At 35.5% G+C, this 19,321-nt stretch overlaps 1 protein-coding gene across 1 annotated transcript in view; it reads right to left on the bottom strand.

Moving 5' to 3' along the window:
- Positions 1–19,002, bottom strand: part of Brr2 (U5 small nuclear ribonucleoprotein l(3)72Ab) — a 155,458-nt gene extending 136,456 nt beyond the window's left edge. The window contains exons 1-2 of the mRNA XM_089088243.1: positions 18,825–19,002; positions 7,376–7,539 (exon numbers count right to left, since the gene is read on the bottom strand). Coding sequence (XP_088944369.1) covers positions 7,376–7,539; positions 18,825–18,869 — 209 coding nt within the window. The 5' untranslated portion in view covers positions 18,870–19,002. The remainder of the gene's footprint in view (positions 1–7,375; positions 7,540–18,824) is intronic.
- Positions 19,003–19,321: the final 319 nt, after the last annotated feature.

Here is a 19,321-nt window from a genome sequence, read left to right as displayed (position 1 = left end):
GAAAAGTTATCCCTGTTTTGGCAAATGAAACCACACAAGGAATACAAGCCAAAACCTATCCAGTGTCTGAAGTGTCTCAAACAGGGTCACACAACAAACAAATGCAATTATATTTTTCGAGCGATTAGCCATTATGAAGCATTCTATCCTAAAGAGTTGACAACTTGCAACAACACTCAGCCTACTTGTATCAATTGCAAAGACCCACGTGAATCTACCAATAAATCCCTCTTACCAGCATAGAAGAAAAAAACACCTACACTCCAAATAACAACAGAGAAGGCCATCCCATACCCATTTGCAGCAATGGAAGCATATGCTGCCCAAAAATACCAAATAAAGCCCGTAATGAAACCAACCAAAACCCCCAAGTCAAACACCCCCAATGCATCTAGTACCCCGTATAAAACACCATCCTCTAAGCCCCCTAGCTCATATCCCTATCAGAAGGAATCACCAAGTCAACAAGCCTCCTTGCCCGGTGAGATGAGGTCCGCCTGCCCCCCCCCCCCTCCCAAGAAGAAACAAACCAGAAACACAACCAGGAATTAATCCCTTAACTGACAAACAGGATGCAAAACCAAACATGCAATCCCCAAATATATACTTATTCATTCTAAACTGTATTGCAGTTCAGGCCATGAACATACATCAACTACAGAAAACAAAAATCATTGCAGATTTGGCAAAAATCTATATCCCTGATAATATGCTCATTCAAGCAAAAAAGATCTTGCTTTACTTTTAACAAAGCTGAATAATTGATACACAGTTTTATGAAAAATAAATCAACTATACAACACATATCAATACTCCAGTGGAACGTAAGATCACTCACAGAAAATAAGCTAAATGAACTAATATCTTTTATGAATAATAATTCCATTAATTATTCCAGGAAATTAATCCAGGAAACTCATTTAACCCAAAATCAACAAATTAAGTCTCTGGGATACACTATCCTGAGAAAGGATAGATCATCAGAGAAAAGGAGGTGGAGTGGCTTTATTAGTTAAAAATAATATAAAATTCTGTGGCATCAATTTTCCAGATTTTGCAAATGATGTTGATGCAATTGGTATCAGTGTTTGGCTGAATAATACAAAAACCTACATAATAAGCTTTTATAACCCTAATGGACAAACTACAGATGCCATGGATTTTTTTAGCCACATAACTAATTTTAATATATTTAAAAATATCATTATTTGCGGAGACTTCAATGCCCACAGCCTTTTGTGGGGGAATAAACCAGCAAATAAAGCTGGTAAATTGATTGAGCATATGACTTCAAATAATATTGAATTAGATGTTGCTACCCCTCCAAACCTGAATACATATTTCAATCCCAAAAGTGGCAGATTCTCTACATTTGACCTACAAATTGTGTCATTAAACATTTTGAATAAAATTTGTATAAATAAAATTGATAGTCTATGTACTGACCACTTTGCTATAGTTTGCTCCCTAAATGAACCTGCTGAAACCCGATCACACCCCTCAAAATATATCAACATTAAAGCTAATTGGTCTATGTTCCAAAATAAGCTAAATGATGAAATTACAAGTTTCACCCAAAATTCATGCATTTCAAACACAACAGTTAACACACATGCTGAAGTCTTGGCATCTTTACTAATAGATACAGCTAATCATCCTATTTCCAGGACAAAACCCACAAAAACGTTCCCTAAACACATTCCCAAAGCATGGTGGACAAATGAGTGCCAAAATAAACGGAGAATAAATAAGGCAGCTAGGAGAGCATTCATAAAAATACCACCACCTACTACATATTTAAAAAAATTACAAGCAGAATCTAATCTAAAAAGGACTATAATAGATGCTAAATATAAATAGTGGAATAATTTTGCAAATAATCTCTCCAGAGAAACACATGAGCCAATTATACATAAAGTCATAAGCCGCATCTGTGGGAAAAAGACTTCCCCCAACCCACTCCTGTATGAGCTTATACAAAATAATACCCATTATGACAATGATAATGAAAAAGCTAAGCTATTTGCAACTCTATTTGTTAATAAGCTAACATCAAATAATTGAAGCAAAATATCCCCACTTCCTATGAACCCAAGTTACCAACCACGCCCAGGATCCGACTATATAACTAGTCCATTTTCAATCCAGGAAATGAATAATGCAATACATCATATTAGGACCAAAACTAGCAGCAGCTATGACAACATACACCCTACATGGATAAAGAATCTCACCCCTTCATACAAACAGGAACTGCTAAACTGTTATAATCACGCTTGGGCATCTTCTATGTTCCCCAATATATGGAAATGTTCGTCCCTCCTACAAATCCTAAAGAAAAATAAACCCAAAGATAACCCTGAGTCCTATAGGCCCATAATGATTACTCCTGTGATGGGGAAAATAATGGAGAAAATGATCTATTACACTCCTCTGGTTTGTTGAAAAAAATAATATGATCCCTCACACTCAAACTGAATTCAGGAAACACCACTCCTCAACAGATGCTTTCATTTTGCTAACAAATGCAATAAAAGAATCATTCTCAAAAATAATGTCCTAGTTGCAGCTTTCCTTGATTTTGAAGGGGCATATGACAATGTGAACCACCAAATCATTTGAAACAAACTTGCAAACCTTGGACTACCCCCCAAGCTAGTATCTTTTATAAAATCCTTCATAGAAGTGCGAAGTTTCATTTTTTGTGTTGGTTCAACCTCTTCATCGCAAAAGACAATAACCAAAGGCCTACCTTAGGGAGCAGTCCTCAGTTGCCTCCTCTTTGCCTTATATCTCTGGGACATGAACCTACCCCACACGAATCTAAAATATGCAAACGATCTGGTGCTATGGTCATCTGGCAACACCTTTGAGATAGCACAGTTAAATCTGCAAAAGTCACTTTTCCAATTTGAAAAATTCTCTCAACATTCAAATTTACCCATTGCACCTACCAAGTCAAAAATAATCCAATTTCACCGAAAGCGGAACCATGTTAATGCAAATCTAACTCTGAATGGAACAGCTATTCCAAAAGATAATCATATTAATTACCTAGGTCTCATGCTTCACCAAAAACTTAATTTCCACATCACAAACACAATAAAAAATGCTATAGAAAAACAAATATACTAAAAAGACTTCTTTCCACACCCTGGGCTGTAAGGAGAAAACCTTACTCCAGTTTTACAAATCACATATATGACCCCATATTGACTATGGGCTCATCGTCTATGGTGCATGTGCAAAGACCCAGATGCAAAAAATTGAAACAACACAAAATGAATATACTAAAAAGACTTCTTTCCACACCCTGGGCTGTAAGGAGAAAACCTTACACCAGTTTTACAAATCACATATAAGACCCCATATTGACTAAGGGCTCATCGTCTATGGTGCATGTGCAAAGATCCAGATGCAAAAAATTGAAACAACACAAAATGATATAATACGTCTGATATTTGGTCTTAGGAAACCCAGAAGCACCAAGTTTCTGCTTGTCGGAGAGTGGATTAACAACAATAAGGGAGAGACGTAGCTTTCTCTTTACAAGACATCTAAAAAAAATTAAATCAAATAGCTCAAACACCCTACATAATTGGTTAAGAAATCCAGTCATGTATAGAGCCATTGCAGATGAGTATGCCAACACTCTGAAGAAGTTTCGTGTACCAGAAAAGTCAATTGCTCTTACATTCCCCAAATATCCACTAAGGGACATGTCAATTTCCTATAATAAATACTAATTTCTCAAAGTGGAATAAAGATCCAACTCCCCATTACTTTTTTCCATAAAAAATTTTCCGAATTTAATAAAGTTACTTATAAAACCACTTCCAGACATTTGGTGATGAGTCAAAAATTAATGAGAAGGTAGCAAGAGGTGCTTTCCTTCCTTACCTAAAAATTGCAATGGGCAAGAGATTAGCCTATATAATAATGTATCTGTAATGTCTGCAGATTTAAATGCCATAACCATGGCATTAGAACACCTTATATCAAGCCTTGAGTAGCTGGCCTCAGCTCCTCAGTATAAGTTGGACATTGACACTTATCATTGTCTCAGTATTATAGATAAGCTTGCTTCAAGTGCCATAAGAACTTATTTTCAGTATATTCCTAGCCACTCTGGCATAAGTGGTAATCATCAGGTTGATGAAATAGCAAAAAATGCTATAAATATTGACCAGCCAAGTGGAAGACCAATTCCAATTAGAGATATTTACCGATGGAGGCTATCAGATATTAATTTTAATAAGAATAATCCTATCCTTTCCCCCTTTCCCAATAAGTATCTTTCTAAAATTTACCATTCGTTCTGGAACAAATGGACTAAATTGTTTTGCATTCTCGTATAAGTTTTCTAATTCAAGGGATTAAATTCCCCTGTCCCCTCTTTGCAGGCATTGAAATGTGAATAATGAAACAATTGACCATTGCCTATTTGAATGTAATATGCTGACGTCTGCACAACATACCTTGCTTTGTAAACTGCTAAAATGCTTCAAACACCACAAAATCTCACTATCAGCCAAGAGCCTTTCTAATTATACCTGCACACAGAGCATAGAAATCAACATCTACCATCTCATAATTGAACTCCTAGAGTCGAAAGATCTACTGAATGATATCTGAAGATATCTAATAAATATGAGGCAATCAAGCCAGTAGCCCTCAGAGTGAAGCAAAAGGAAAAGGGCTAAATAGTACTACTGAAAAGCCCGCCTGCTGTTAAATAGAAGAAGAAGAAGAATGAACAGGTACCATATTGGATTCATGTCTAATGGATTAATGGATTAATGTCTGCTGAGTTAAATGCCATAATCATGGCATTAGAACACCTTAAGGAAAACCAACCTTTGATTGCAAATTCAAATAATATTATCATACATTCCGACTCTCTATCAAGCCTTGAGTTGCTGGCCTCAGCTCCTCAATATAAGTTGGAGATTGACACGTATCATTGTCTTAGTATTATTGATAATCTTTCTTCAAGTGGCATAAGAACTTACTTTCAGTATATACTTTACCACTCTGGCATAAGCGGTAATCATCAGGTTGATGAAACAGCAAAAAATGCTATAAATATTGACCAGCCAAGTGGGAGACCAATCCCAATTAGAGATATTTACCAATGGAGGCTATCAGATATTAAATTTATTAAGATTAATCCTATCTTTTCCCCCTTTCCCAATAAGAATCTTTCTAAAATTTATCATAGAATTCGTTCTGGAACAAATGGACTAAATTTCCTTGCATCCTCATATAAGTCTTCTAATTCAAGTGGTTCAATTCCCCTGTCCCCTCTTTGCAGGCATTGTAATATGAATAATGAAACAATTGACCATTGCCTATTTGAATGTAATATGCTGACATCTGCACAACATACCTTGCTTTGTAAACTGTTAAAATGCTTCAAACACCACAAAATCTCACTATCAGCCAAGAGCCAAGCCAACTATACATGCCCACAGAGCACAGAAATCGATATCTATCATCTTATATTTGAACTCCTTGATTCAAAAGATCTACTGAAAGATATCTGACAATATCTAATAAACAAGAGAGGACCAAGCCAGTAGCTCTGTAGCCCACAGAGTGAAGCAAAAAGAAAAGGGCTAAATAGTATTAACTGAATAGCCCGCCTGCTGTGAATTAGAAGAAGAAGAAGAATTCAGCTGATAGAAAAGCATTAAGGGCAATCAAGCCAGTAGCTCTGTAGCCCACAGAGTGAAGCAAAAGGAAAAGGGCTAAATAGTGTTACTGAAAAGCCCGCCTGCTGTTAAATAGAAGAAGAAGAAGAAGGGCTAGACAGAAGTATCTTTTTTAAGCGACAACTGACTGTGTTTATTCAACACAGGCGTATTTTATGCCAGTTTTCGAACTAGGATTTTTTTTTCTAGATTATTATTTTGAGCGTTTTTTGGCTTAGTTTTGAGTTTGAGTGGTTTTCTAAACATGTTTGAATATGTTCAATATAAAATTTGTAAAGTTACTAGCTCACTTAAAATACTACTTAGTGGTCTCATTGAGCAAATTTTCTTCGTTGAATGTCCGTTTTTAAGGAATTTAAAACAATTAGGCAAGAATGAGGTACGTTTTCTGTAAAAGAACCATTGTTTCATTTGCACGTGTACACTCTTAAACGCTGGAAGAAAACACTAAATCTGTCATGGCCATAAGTGAAGGTCCTATCCTTCTATTGTATACCAGATAAGAATGCTAAAGTGTTTAGTACTATGCACAAGAATAATATCATAATATCACAAGAATTATCACTTTTGGCATTACACTGAAAAACCATCCTTAAGTCACATGATAAATTTTTTTTTGTTTAGTTTGTAGGCTCTTTGTGGCCTAATAAGAAAAAGTAGTCTTATATAGTCTACACTTTCATATAGAGCACAAATGTGAGATCGTTTAGATTTAACTAATACCATAAGGCTTTTATAATTGTTAGATGTTACAGAGATAGTTTTTCTTCTTTCACTTGACAGACCATCAAGTAGTTTATGAGAAGAAAATAAACATTAAACATTAACTTAAACATTATCATGGGAAAAAAATTAAAACATTAACTATGGTGATTTTGCTTGGAGGGGATGACTTGCGCACTTGACTGGGATGTTTTGAAAACTTTTGTGTATAGAAATTTATTTCCTGCAATTTTAACATCTTGAATTGCTAGTAGAATTGACGTACCTTGATTGACGGCTGCAGTGAAGATTGTTTTGTCATAAGATTGATATCGTTATGGAGCTGATTTTTGTTTTCAAAAGGGTGCTTGGGAGCAATCTTTAGAGATATGCTCGAATATTATAGCTCAAATGAGTGATTTAGGTCATAAAAGGAACAAGAGGCTAGTTTCAGCGGTTGAAATGTTTTTTTTTCTTTGAACTTCAGGGTAAAACCTGCTGGAAATCTAGTTCAGACATTTTGTTCATCAGAGTTATTAATTTTGGAAAGATTTTCACCAAGCAATGGGAGTTATCAGGAAACCATATACATATATGTTCAAGTTGGCAGGGAAGAAGATTTATAAAGAATGGCGAATCTTGGTACAAGCCTATTGGTAATAATACAAGATCACTTACAACAGTACCATACTTCACTTTAGTTAGCTCATTTATGATAGTGAGTTTTATTGGTAAATTTAATGTATGTTAAGATATAACACCAGTTCTTCTGTCAGAAAGGTCAAATCTACCTGCTTAGTGTTTTAATATGTTGGTAAAGGTGAGTAAAAACAAATATGCCATTTAGCTTATGTCATTACTTTTGTGAATGATTGTTCTGTAAAGTCACATCTCATCTAGATATAAATAATCTTTGATCTAATTCAGAATAAGATGAATTAAGAAAAAGAAAAACTTACTTGGCCAGTTTTTCATCTACTTTTATAGGCTTAGTTCTCTGAAACCTGTCTCCCATCCGTGTTCCAGTCAGTTTACCAACCAGTGACATAACTTCACCTGTTGCTTCATCTCTTCCTCTTTTTTCAATTAAACGAACATCAGCTTGTAATACTAAGTTTGAGTTCTATAAAGAGAATAAATATACCAGTTAATGAACAAATAGAATAAATAAAATTAATAAATGAAATAGATCTGTTTTATTTATAAATATCAATACTCGTAGCAAATCAATCAAGTGCTGCTACTACTAACAACTGATTGCAACCATGCTACCTGTGTCCAACACAGCTATAAAATTTCTCCTTCGTTCCAATCTATTCAAAGCCTCCCACTTTACACCCTCCCAATAAGTTCCAATTTCGCTTAAATATTTCCTTGCATCCTATTCAGGCATAGCCTGCTTTTCGTTTGGTCCTAGATGGTTGGCTGGCAAGGATGATCTTTGACAATTTGTCATCCTACATCTGTTGAATGTGTCCCAGCCTTTCAAGGGCTTGTCTCATTATAGCCCTAAAAAAGCACGATTATTTCACATTTTTGTACTGCTTACTGTTTGAAATACAATGAGTCAGTCAGGTACCCAAAACAATCTATAGACAATTTCTCTGGAAAACATATAACAAATCTTCAGTCTTTTTGAGCACCCACCACCTTGAGACCATACTTGACCACTGCCATCACTGCATCTTATTCTAATCTTGGTTTACAGAATTCAACTGTAAAAAAAAAATTACAGTTGTGAAAAAACTTTTTGTACTTTTTTCAACTGTAAAAAAACACACTGGGCATTGACTATTCCACTTTTAACATCTTCACCATGCCCAATATCTTTACTATTAATACTACCTAGGTAAGTGGAGCTGTCCACTTGATCTTAGTCTTAACGCAAATCCAATCCATCCAAGTCTTAATATAAAAATGTTTTTTTTAGATAAATGATATAGCATAAAATATTTGTATCCATTCTGGAGATATTGTGAAAAATCCTTTTTACTCTGTTCCAATTTGTGCTTGAGCAATTGTTCTTAAAGTATAAGGGACACAATTTCAAATTTTAAGCCTTGTCATATAAAGAATTATTTTTGTTTGTTTTATGTACTTTTTGTGTTTTAATGTACTTTCACATGAAAAACTTGGCTTTTCATTTAATTACAAAAAGAAGAGTATCTCCTAAGTGGTAAGGATATGTAGATTTAAATTCCATTTTCAGCATTGTATTGATGCAAAACTGAGTTTTCAGCAGTTGCTGTAGCAACAACCAGATTATGTTATAGCAAATCAAATACTTGAAGACTTGATACAGGATACTAGGGCACATTAGATGCATCATTATTGAAGTTAAAAGTAAAGATCTCCATCTGAAATCTTGTATTAATCAAAAGCTGAAATTTAGGAAGGGTAACTACCTTTGAGGTAGTATGATGTTAATACACTCAAGAATGAGAGCCTGAGTAACACTTTCCAAGAACCATTGGGTGTAAAACTAAAGTCTCTAATTTGATAATATAGAAGATGGATGGAATAGTTTTTGGAAAATATTTGTGAAGTAGCAGAATATGTCTTAGGAAAGTTGAAAAAGAATGTAGGGATACTAGTAAGAATGCTTCATATTTGGTAGAAGAGAAAGGCTTTGCATAAGAAGCTTCTGAGTGATCGATCTTATGAGATATATGCAACATGATCATCTCTTTCTAGGTTGCTAGCTACCACTGCAAACCCAGATAGATCTTATGAGATATGAAGAAAGCAAAGGAAGTTCAGAAGGTATTAAAGAGTGAATTATACAAGATGTAAAATGGAGCCTGTGAATAAAATTGTTAAGTATCTTGAAGATTAAGGCATGCAGAATAAAAGTAAAATACTGTACAATATTTGATTGAAAATTGCTCATTTGATTGAAAATTGAACATTCTAGTTCACTTTTTTTATGAATCAAGAGATTTAAGGGCAACTAGCCCCCCACGCCCTTTTTTCCCCAAACCCATCTGCTACAAACTTTGAGATAGCCAGGTTTTTGAAAATTGTTCAAAAATTAGATTGTCAACACAACCCCCCCGGGCCCGGGGGTAGGCGTTGTCCTGGGGGCGTATATGGTTCTTATGAAAGGGATGCTTGTATAAACTTCAGAAAGGGCTCATTTGATTTGAAATTGAAAGTTCTAGTTCACTTTTTTAAGAGTCAAAAGATATCCAAGGGCAACTAGCCCCCCCCCCCTACATACCCTTTTCCCCAAGCCCATCCAATAAAATTTTTAAAATAACCACTTCATTAAAAATAGTTCCAAGGTCAGATAACAAAAACTCCTTTGTCGACGTAATCTCCCCAGGGCCCGGAGGCAGGCGTTGCAAGTAATGCTCTGGGGGCATATATGGTTTTTATGGAAGGAATAGTCATATATACTTTGGAGAGGGTTAATTTGATTGTAAATTGAAAGTTTTCGTTCACTTTTTAAGATTCAAAAGAGATTGGAGGGCAACTAGCCCCCCCCCCCTCCACGCCCTAAATGCATCAGATAAAAATTTTGGGATACACATTTTGTTACAAATAGTTCAAAGTTCAGATAACAAAAACTCCGGTGTCGACACAGTCCCCCCCCCCGTAGGGCCCAGGGGCAGGCGTTGTAAGTTATGCCCTGGGGGCATACGTGGTTGTTATAGAAGGGATGCTCTTATATACTTCATAGAGGGCTCATTTGATTTTTTTAAGAGTCAAAAGTGATCGCAGGGCAGCTAGCCTCCCCCTACACTCCATTTATTTATTTTTTCCCATAGGCACTTCATATAGGGGTCGTCGTATAAAATTCAAAAGGGGCTCATTCGATTGGAAATCGAGAGTTCTAGTGCCCTTTTAAGAGTCAAAGCTGATTGGAGGGCAACTAGCCCCCCCCAAGCTCTTTTCCCCCAAAAACTTCTGATAAAAAATCTGAGGTAGCCATTTTGTTAAAAATAGTTCAAAGATCATATAAAAAATTCCTTTACGTATGGCTATTTTGTTGAAAATAATTCGAAGATCATATAACAAAAATTCCTGTATCGACACAACCCCCTAGGGCCCGGGGCAGGCGTTGTAAGTATTGCTATGGGGGCATATATGGTTCTTATGGAAGGTATGCTCGTATAAACTTCGGAGAGGGCTCATTTCATTCGAAATTGAAATTTCTAGTTCAGTTTTAAAGAGTCAAAAGATATTGGAGGGAAACTAACCCGCTTTCTCCACCCCCTATTTTCCTCAAACCCATCCAATAAGGACTTTAAAAAAGCAATTTTTGTCAAAACGGTTCAAAGATCATATAACGAAAACTCCGGGGTCAATACAATCCTTCAGGGCCCGGGGTAAGCATTGTAAGTTATGTCTGGAGGGCATAAAGAGCTGTTGTGGAAAAGATGATCATATAAACTTCAGAGAGGGCTTATTTGATTGGAAATTGAAAGTTCTAGTTCAGTTTTTGAGTGTCAAAAGAGATCAGAGGTCAACTATCCTAACCCAAGCCCCTTTTCCCCCAAATGCATCCAATACAAATTTTGAGATAGCCATTTTGTTAAAAATAGGTAAAAGGTCAAATAAAAAAAACTCTAGTTCATTCAAAAATTAAAAGTTCTAGTTCATTTTCTAAGAGTCAAAAGAGATTGGAGGGCAACTAGTCCCTCCCCCACGCCCTTTTTCCCCAAAACCATCCGATACAGATTTTGACATAACCATTTTTTTTAAATAGTTCTTAAAGGTCAGATAACAAACATTCCAGTATCTAAACAAACCGCCAGGGCCTGGGGGCAGGCATTGTAAGCTATGTCGTGGGACCGTATATTGTCCTTATACAAGGGATGCTCATATAAACTTCAGAGAAGGCTCATTTGAATGGAAATTAAAAGTTCTAGTTCATTTTCTCAGAGTAAAAAAAGATCGGAGGGCAACTAGCCCATCCCGCCCTTTGCGCCTTTGAGTTTATCAGATGAATAAACTCATCTGATAAAAATTTGAGGTGACCATTAGGTTAAAAATAATTCAAACATCAGATATTAAAACTCCGGGGTCGACACAACCCCCCAGGGCTCAGGGACAGGCGTTGTAAGTTATACTCTGGGGGTATATATAGTTCTTATAGAAGGGATGCTTGTATAAACTTCAGAGAGGGCTCATTTGATTGAAAATAGAAAGTTCTAGTTCACTTTTAAAGAGTCAAAAGAGAGCAAAGGAAAATTAGCCCCCCCCCCATACCCTTTTTCCCCAAACCCATACAATAAAAGTTTTGAGATAGCCATTATGTTAAAAATAGATCAAACATCAGATAATAAAAACTCCAAGGTTGACACAAACCCATTTTTTCACTTTGATATTATTACTTTAATACCAGTTTAGATATGTTGATCAGTGTTTCCACTTTTCCATTTCAATTTTCCATATTTTTAAATCAATTTTCCCTAAAATTCCGTATCTTTAGGTATGATTTCTCCCTAGAAAGAAGGGATATTTTACTTTACTTTTCCATACAATCTTCATGAAAAAAAAAACATAGCACAGCATCAAATTGTTATTTTTTACTTCAGATAATGATATATATAACATCTTTTACACTACCAAGAACACATAAAAAGATTTAATTAGCCTATGTGTCATCTCCAGCACTTCATTGCATGTAGCACTTGCCTTTGTCCTGAAGCCAGTGACAGCTTTTGGTATGCTGACAGTTGATGAAGTTTTGTCTTCGTTTTTCAACCAGTAATTGACTCGAATAAGTGAGACTAGTGTGACATTCTCAACACTATTTCGGATGTCTGTATTAATTAATTTCAGGAGACTAAACAAACGCTCAGCTGGCACATTGCTAAAAGGTAAAGAGAAAATCAGTGATATACGCTTCCGCAATTCCCGGTAGGCCTACTTGATTTTGTCACTGCAAGTCTCCAGGCTAAATATTTTTATCCAGTACTGCTCAACTGACAGGTCTTCAACTTGGGCATCTCCCAAATGAAGCTCAGTGACATAATTCATTGCCTGTGACCTCTATTCTATGTCCACTTTCTGGAGGCAACACTTTTCTCTTGGAACAAGAAATCTTGTAGATAGTTGCCTTACACATTTTGGCTTCAAATTTCTTCAATTCCATGGTTCAAACAAAGCCAAAATGTCATAAATTTTGTCTTCATACTTGAAATGGTCTTGGATCTGCTTGATTAGGACTATATTGTATTTTCAACAAGACTGGTAAAAGAGATCCATACTATCACTTGGCTCTTGAGCATCTACGAGTTCCTGCATTGAATTGGTTGCATCTATTCCCACATATGTTTGGTTTAAAGGCAGGTACTCACTTCAAAGGTAAGGATCCAGTTCGGTAAACAAACCAACACTGTGAATATAGTCCAGTTTCCTGGAGTTAGATGCAAGATCATTCACAAGTTGCTGACACTTGCCTTTAGAGATTAAAGAACTGGAAGCTCAGGTTGAAAAACTGTGTTGTATCCGTTGGAAAGGCCGAGGGAGTAGTCCTTGAGTTCAAGGTATGACTTTATCAACTTGCTTTGTAATGTTGACAAGATAAGGTCATTGGTTGCAGTTGGGTTGTCAAACGTGGTTTCTATGAAATACTGAGTAATAGCAACCCAATGCTCTATAAGCCTCTTTATGCAGGCATGAAAGGACAATCAATGGTTCCATCCTGGTGCGAGAATTGAGTGCTTTGCATTGAAATAACTCCTGTAATTCAACATACTTATCTTGCCTAGAAGCGCTTCTGGAAAAGTGAGCATAGATATTTTTGCGCCAAGTCTTCTAGTGTCTTGGGAAGTGACAAGCATGCATAGGATGAACATAAGTGGATAAGATGGCATGAGCATTTCACATTCAAGATATGGGGCACCATGGCTTTCATTAGCGTTGAAGCAGCTCTATTGCCTCCAAACATGACATTAGTAGTGTCTGCACAAAATCCAACAATATTTTGCCAAGGAATCGAGTTTTTTTCAATGATTTGTTTTATGCAGTTAATAAGACCCTCAGCGAATCCACCACTAAATTCACTTTAGAGAGGGTAAAGCTCATTTCCGACCCAAATGCATGTTAAATTTGGGTTCAGGGTGCAATATTGACTATAGAGAAAAGTTTATCTCTTAGCTACCTGAATAGTCCATTCATATAAACCTTACCCACAATTGCTGCATAGCCTAACCAATACTCCCTTATGTCAGTAATTTACACCAATAAAAGGCATTGCTTAAAAGTAAAATAAATACTAAGCTACCTAAATAATAATCCAGAGTTCAGCTTTTTGAAATTTCGGCAATTACAGCAACGTAAGCCAGTGTTGCTACATAAGATTTTTAAAAAAAAAACAAGCATATACAATCTTTGAGAATTTTTCAGCCTTTTGTTTGAAAAATAAACTTTCCCTTAAAATCCCTACTTTACCCCAGATTTCCCTGAAAATCCTTACTTGACCCCATATTTCCCTTTGTCCCTAGATTGAAAATAAGTGTCCCTAAAAGAGTCTTAAAACGTGCAAATGCCACATTTTTCCCTCCTTAAAAAAATTTAAATGCCCTAAATCTCATTGTTTGAGGATTTTCCTCTCATTTTTACGCCCAACCCTTGAGTACGCCTGTCCTGTTTGACATTCTGGTATCTCCAAAACTGCCATTCTGGCAGTCCATAAAAAGGTGCCTAAGAATTATCTTCAATGAGGGTAAAGTACCTTATATTTCTCTTCTTAGGAGAGCTAATCTTGCCACCCTTAAGGAAAGGAGAGCAAAAATTACCTTGCGTTTTGCTAAGAGTGCCCTTTGTAACCCTCAAACAACTCCCCTTTTCCCAGGTCAATATTCACCCCTTCGACCCCGCCTCCCGGATTCTGTTTCAACAAAAATCCCCCTTCTTGCCCCAATAAGAGTTTGCACTGAAAGACATAAAAGAACTTTTATCCCTTGCATAGTTGACATTTTCAATCAGTGAATCTCCACAACCGCCCCCCCCCCTCACTCACTTTTTACCTGATAATTTAAATTTTAATGTCTGTTTTGCAAATTTGGAGGTTTTTTAGTCATTAACTAACTTATGTTTTTGCTTTAATTTTTTTCCCCTTCTTAATTTTACGAGTTTTAATTTTTTTGGCATTTTTGATGGCTTGACATTGACCTTCTAATTTGTTTAGTCTAATTTGTTTTTGTTTTTAACATTTTTACGTATTTGACATTGACCCTTTTATAATTTTCACATGTTGTTGTTTGATTGTTTGTTTTTGTGGTTATTTTTTTGTTTTATTTGACGCTAAAGTGCGAATTGGACCCTTTTGGGCTTGTGATAGCCGTTTTTCAGCAATAAATCTCATCATATCGTATCCTAAGTCATTTCTCCCTAAAATAGGGTAATCTCCCTAAAAGTGGAAACCCTGAATTTGATGAACATTTGATTTTTGTTTTTTAGTTTGATTTTGAAATAAGGAATTTTTTAAAACTTGAAACTTTTTGCAATCAAAAATGAAAAAAAAATTTATTTTAAAAACTTTCTGAAAAATTTGTTTTTCAAAAAAAAAAAGCAAGCAAGTTGTGTGGATGAGGGATGACATATTGCCAAAGATTGCGCTTTTTGGTCATCCATCTAGGGCTAAACGGAAAACAAGTTGTCCTTGTCTGGGGTGGGAGGACGTCATAAAGAAAAATTTAAAGGAAATGGGAACTTTGTGGGAGGGTGTAAAAAGGGAGGCTTTGAATAGATTTGGATGGAGGAGGAGCATGCATAGCTGTGTTGGTCTCAGGCAGCTTGGGGCTGCAGTGAGTTGTTAGTAGTAGTAGTAGTTATGACCCATTTAGATTGTTTTTGTGGCCATAAATGTTAATTTGTCAGCTTTATGAAGAAAAAAAGAAACTAAATAGCTGATTTCAAGGCCATACCCAATCATGGCTACCTGACAGGCTTGTCTATATTGATTCTCAATATCACTTATCTTGTAACTGCAGACAATATGTTCTTCTTCTTGATGTCATGGCATCACCATAGGTTCAATAAAACCACCATGGGAAAAATACAAATTCCTCCTTAAAGTTGTAACCTTTTAGATTGTTTTAGTGGCCAGAAATGTAAATATACTAGTTAAAAAAAACAAGAAAAAAAACTATGTAGCCAATTTTGAAGCTAAAAAAAATGCTAGTTAAAAAAAAACAAGAAAAAACTATGTAGCCAATTTTGAAGCTAGGCCCTGGCCCTCAGTATGTGATAGGCTTGTATATATTGATTCTTGCTGTGAGGAGCAACCTCCAAATCAGTCAGCTTTGTTGGCTACTCTTTCCTTGGGAAAATGTAGGGTTTCCCAGGGAACACATAGGAAATTTAAGGGTCCCAATGACTTGTAATAAACAGTTGCATTGTTTATTACATCTTTGTAGGTTTTGTACCACTTTTCAATACAACCACCATGGGAAAAATACCAATTCTTCCTTAAAGTTGTAACCTTTTTAGATTGTTTTAGTGGCCAGAAACATCAATATGTCAGTTAAGAAAAAAAAACTATGTAGCCAATTTTGAAGCCAGGCCCCAGCACTTGTAGTATGTGGTAGGCTTATATATATTGATTCTTGTTGTAAATAACAACATCCAAATGAGTCTGCTTTGTTTGTTACTCTTTCCTTGGGAAAATGGAGAGATCCCCAGGGAACACATAGAACATTGAAGGATCCCAATAGCTTGTAATAAACAGTTGCATTGTTGTAAGTTTGTACTGGGTTTTGCACCACATTTTGTTGGCATCAAACATTTGATGTTGTTGTTCTTCTAATGTAATATTTCTTACTTCTTCAATTTCATTCTTGACTTGTTCTTATTTTTGCAGTCACTTGTCTTCTAACAGCACAATTCCATTTTAGATATGTTCAGATGCTTGCCTTCTCACAATGCTAAATCAGGGGGGAGGGGACACCTGTGAGTGAGTCAATTATCATATTTGAAAACAGCACAAAAATGAAATAAGCTAGTGGAGATTAGTGTATAGTTAAGAATGCTCAAAAGAAACACAATAAAATTCTGAAAATATCTTATAAAAATCCTAGAATATGAATTATGTCATTCCTTAAGCACTTTACTTTACTTTGCCAGCCCTCCCCTCCCCCCTAATGTGCAAATATATAGCCCAAATTATATTTCCTATGCATTTTTCAATTTCTATATTTTGGTGATGTTGCTTCTTTGCCATTAAATAAATTTGAACAAAAGTGACATAATCAAGAAGCAGAAAAGTTCATAGGAAACATGTAATTTGGGCTATACATTTGCAAATTAGGGAGAAGGAAGGTAAAGTAAAGTGCTTTTAGTCATCTGTATGACTTTATTCATATTTGCTCTACAATAGTGTGAGGTATAAAAAATCATCTGTATGCCTTTATTCATGTTTTCTCTATAATAGTGTGAGGTATAAAAAGTCATCTCTATGACTTTATTTATGTTTGTTCTATAATAGAGTAAGGTATAAAAAGTTATCTGCACAACTTATGTTTTCTCTATTAAAGAATGAGGTATAGAGAGTTGTCTGTATGACTTTTATTATTGTAAATAATGAGAAAAGTATGACATTATCTTTTGTTTGACTTTGTACTGCTTTCTATATAGTAGTAAATGACAATATGAAAATTATACTTTGGCTACTTTTGACTATCTTGGAAAGGGGTTGGGTTAGGAAAATGAAACTTTCAAGGATGGGTCTACAGGCTAAAGTGTGTCTGGGAAGGTATTTTGAAGTACATATCTCCACTCCTTCCTCTAGAGGGTCCTAACCTTTGATGACCTTTAAAAATTTGTGAGTTATAGAAGTGAAACCTTGTGAAATAGATCTTCTGCTTAAATGAAGTATAACAAAATTGTTTTCAGCTTCACAACTTTCCTCAATCCCAATTTATAAGGTTCTAAAGATATGCAAATACATTTCCTAAATTTTGGAAATAAAACAATGATATGGCTTAAAATTTTGCTCAAATAACAGGAATTGCATTTTCAGAGCTAAAGCCAGAGAAAAAGAAACTGATAACTGAAAATTAAGGTAAAATGTTGCTTTGTCAAAATTTCAATAGGTAGGCTATAGACCTGTCATGTAGGCAAATTTCAGGACCCTCTAGAGAGAGGGGCGGAAGTAGGTACTTAAAAATATCTTCCTGGGACATACTTCTGCCTGTAGACCCATCCCTGAAAGTTTCATTTTCCTAACCTAACCCTATTCCAAGATAGCCAAAAGTAGCTAAAGTAGAATTTTACTCCCTAACCTAACTCCTTTCCAAGATAGCCAAAAGTAGCTAAAGTAGAAGGTCAATATATACCAAATCATATTCATGAGTTTAAAATAAAGTGAATACACCATTCGATGCCTTTTTTTATGCTGATTACAAATATAATAGGGTAAGACACCCAGTAGTTGGCCTCCTGCCTATTTTTAGACAGAATCTTTTATGCTATTTTAATCACTAATTTACAATGAGCCGTATGTATGTCTGAGTTTAGGCAGAATTGTCACTTGTTAGTAAATTCAAAAATAGGAGACGCTGTACAAGTGAAACCATTTGAATTAGTAACCTACTTGTTCAGATGTTCTTCAGAAATTTTTTTATACAAAAATTAAGTTTCTAGGTGGTATAATATAGTAATTATAGTATTTTAAATGTCAAAAAGTTTTCAAAGTGATAAAAGTGTCTGACTACTGGGTGTCTTACCCTAAGCATTTCTATCGGAAATGAATTTCAGCCCCCCCCTATATAGGCTATACCTAACCTAACCGTGAATTGGCCTATATAGGGGGGGGGGGGGCTGAAATTCATTTCCGATAGAAATGCTTATTATATTCGTAATCAGCATAAAAAAAGGCATCGAATGGTGTATTCACTTTAGTCCTAACTCAATAATATGATTTGGTATATATTGACCAAGTAGAATTTTACCGATTTACCTATAAAGGAGTAATGACTTATAGTCAAACATTGTAAACTCCCAAGTTTCTATGGTTTATATTTCCTTGGTCCTTATATTTCTATGGTTTATGTTTCTTCTGATTTTTGTCTTTTTTTGAATCAGTTCTCATTAACAATTATGATAGCTATTTTACATAGCCTAGGGCTATAGGAAACAATTAGAAAAAGGGGTTGGGGATGAATTGTGAAAAACCTGAAAGAAACCATAAAAATGAACATGAAATGGGCAATATAAAACTGTCCTTTTTTCAGTTCTAACATGTTTCCTTCTAGAGAGCTGGCATTCTAGACTTTTGACTTCTTTTTCACACTATTGTACTAGAGGGTTAGATATAAATTAGCCTAGTTATCATTGGAGAGGATTAGGCTTAATGACCTGCACTATAGCATATAGTCTACTACAACAATGTGGAGTATTGAATTCATGGTGAGCACTCTTAATTCAGAACAATATAGCAATGAGAAAACTTACAGATTTATATTCATACTGCAATGATCGTGCTGCAGCATCAGCCATTTTCTATGTATCTTTTAAGGTAAAAGTGACTTAAGGTAATTTAAGGTAATTAACCTGTTTCACAATAAATTGAATTCTTTGCCCTATGCTGTTGTAGTCATATTTGAAAAAAAAATCCATAAATTAACAAAACTAAAGATTAGGTGAATGTCACTGAACATTCATAGAAGAAACATAAAAGAATGGGTGCGCTCTATCCCGCTCCGATTGAGTTTATTCAATACTGAACTAGGGTCTGGCATAAGCAACAACACTCAAATGCGTAGGATCAAGAGTCTTTTATCAGACATTTTGATATCTTGCTTTTCCCCAAAAGGTAGCGTTCGTTGCCCTCCTGTGTCTGTGTTTTCATTAAACCTTTTGTTGAACTCGACAAAACCGAATCAAAGTATCATACCTGTCAACCCAGTGCGTGTCATAATAGTGGAGCAGCATTTTTTTTCGTTGAAGCA

The sequence above is a fragment of the Artemia sp. Qi Xiang Cuo genome, chromosome 4, assembly GCF_049724085.1.
Source record: "Artemia sp. Qi Xiang Cuo chromosome 4, ASM4972408v1, whole genome shotgun sequence".
NCBI lineage: Eukaryota > Metazoa > Arthropoda > Branchiopoda > Anostraca > Artemiidae > Artemia > Artemia sp. Qi Xiang Cuo.
The sequence above is the reverse complement of the archived record's forward strand: the minus strand, read 5'-3'. Positions and strand labels throughout refer to the sequence as shown.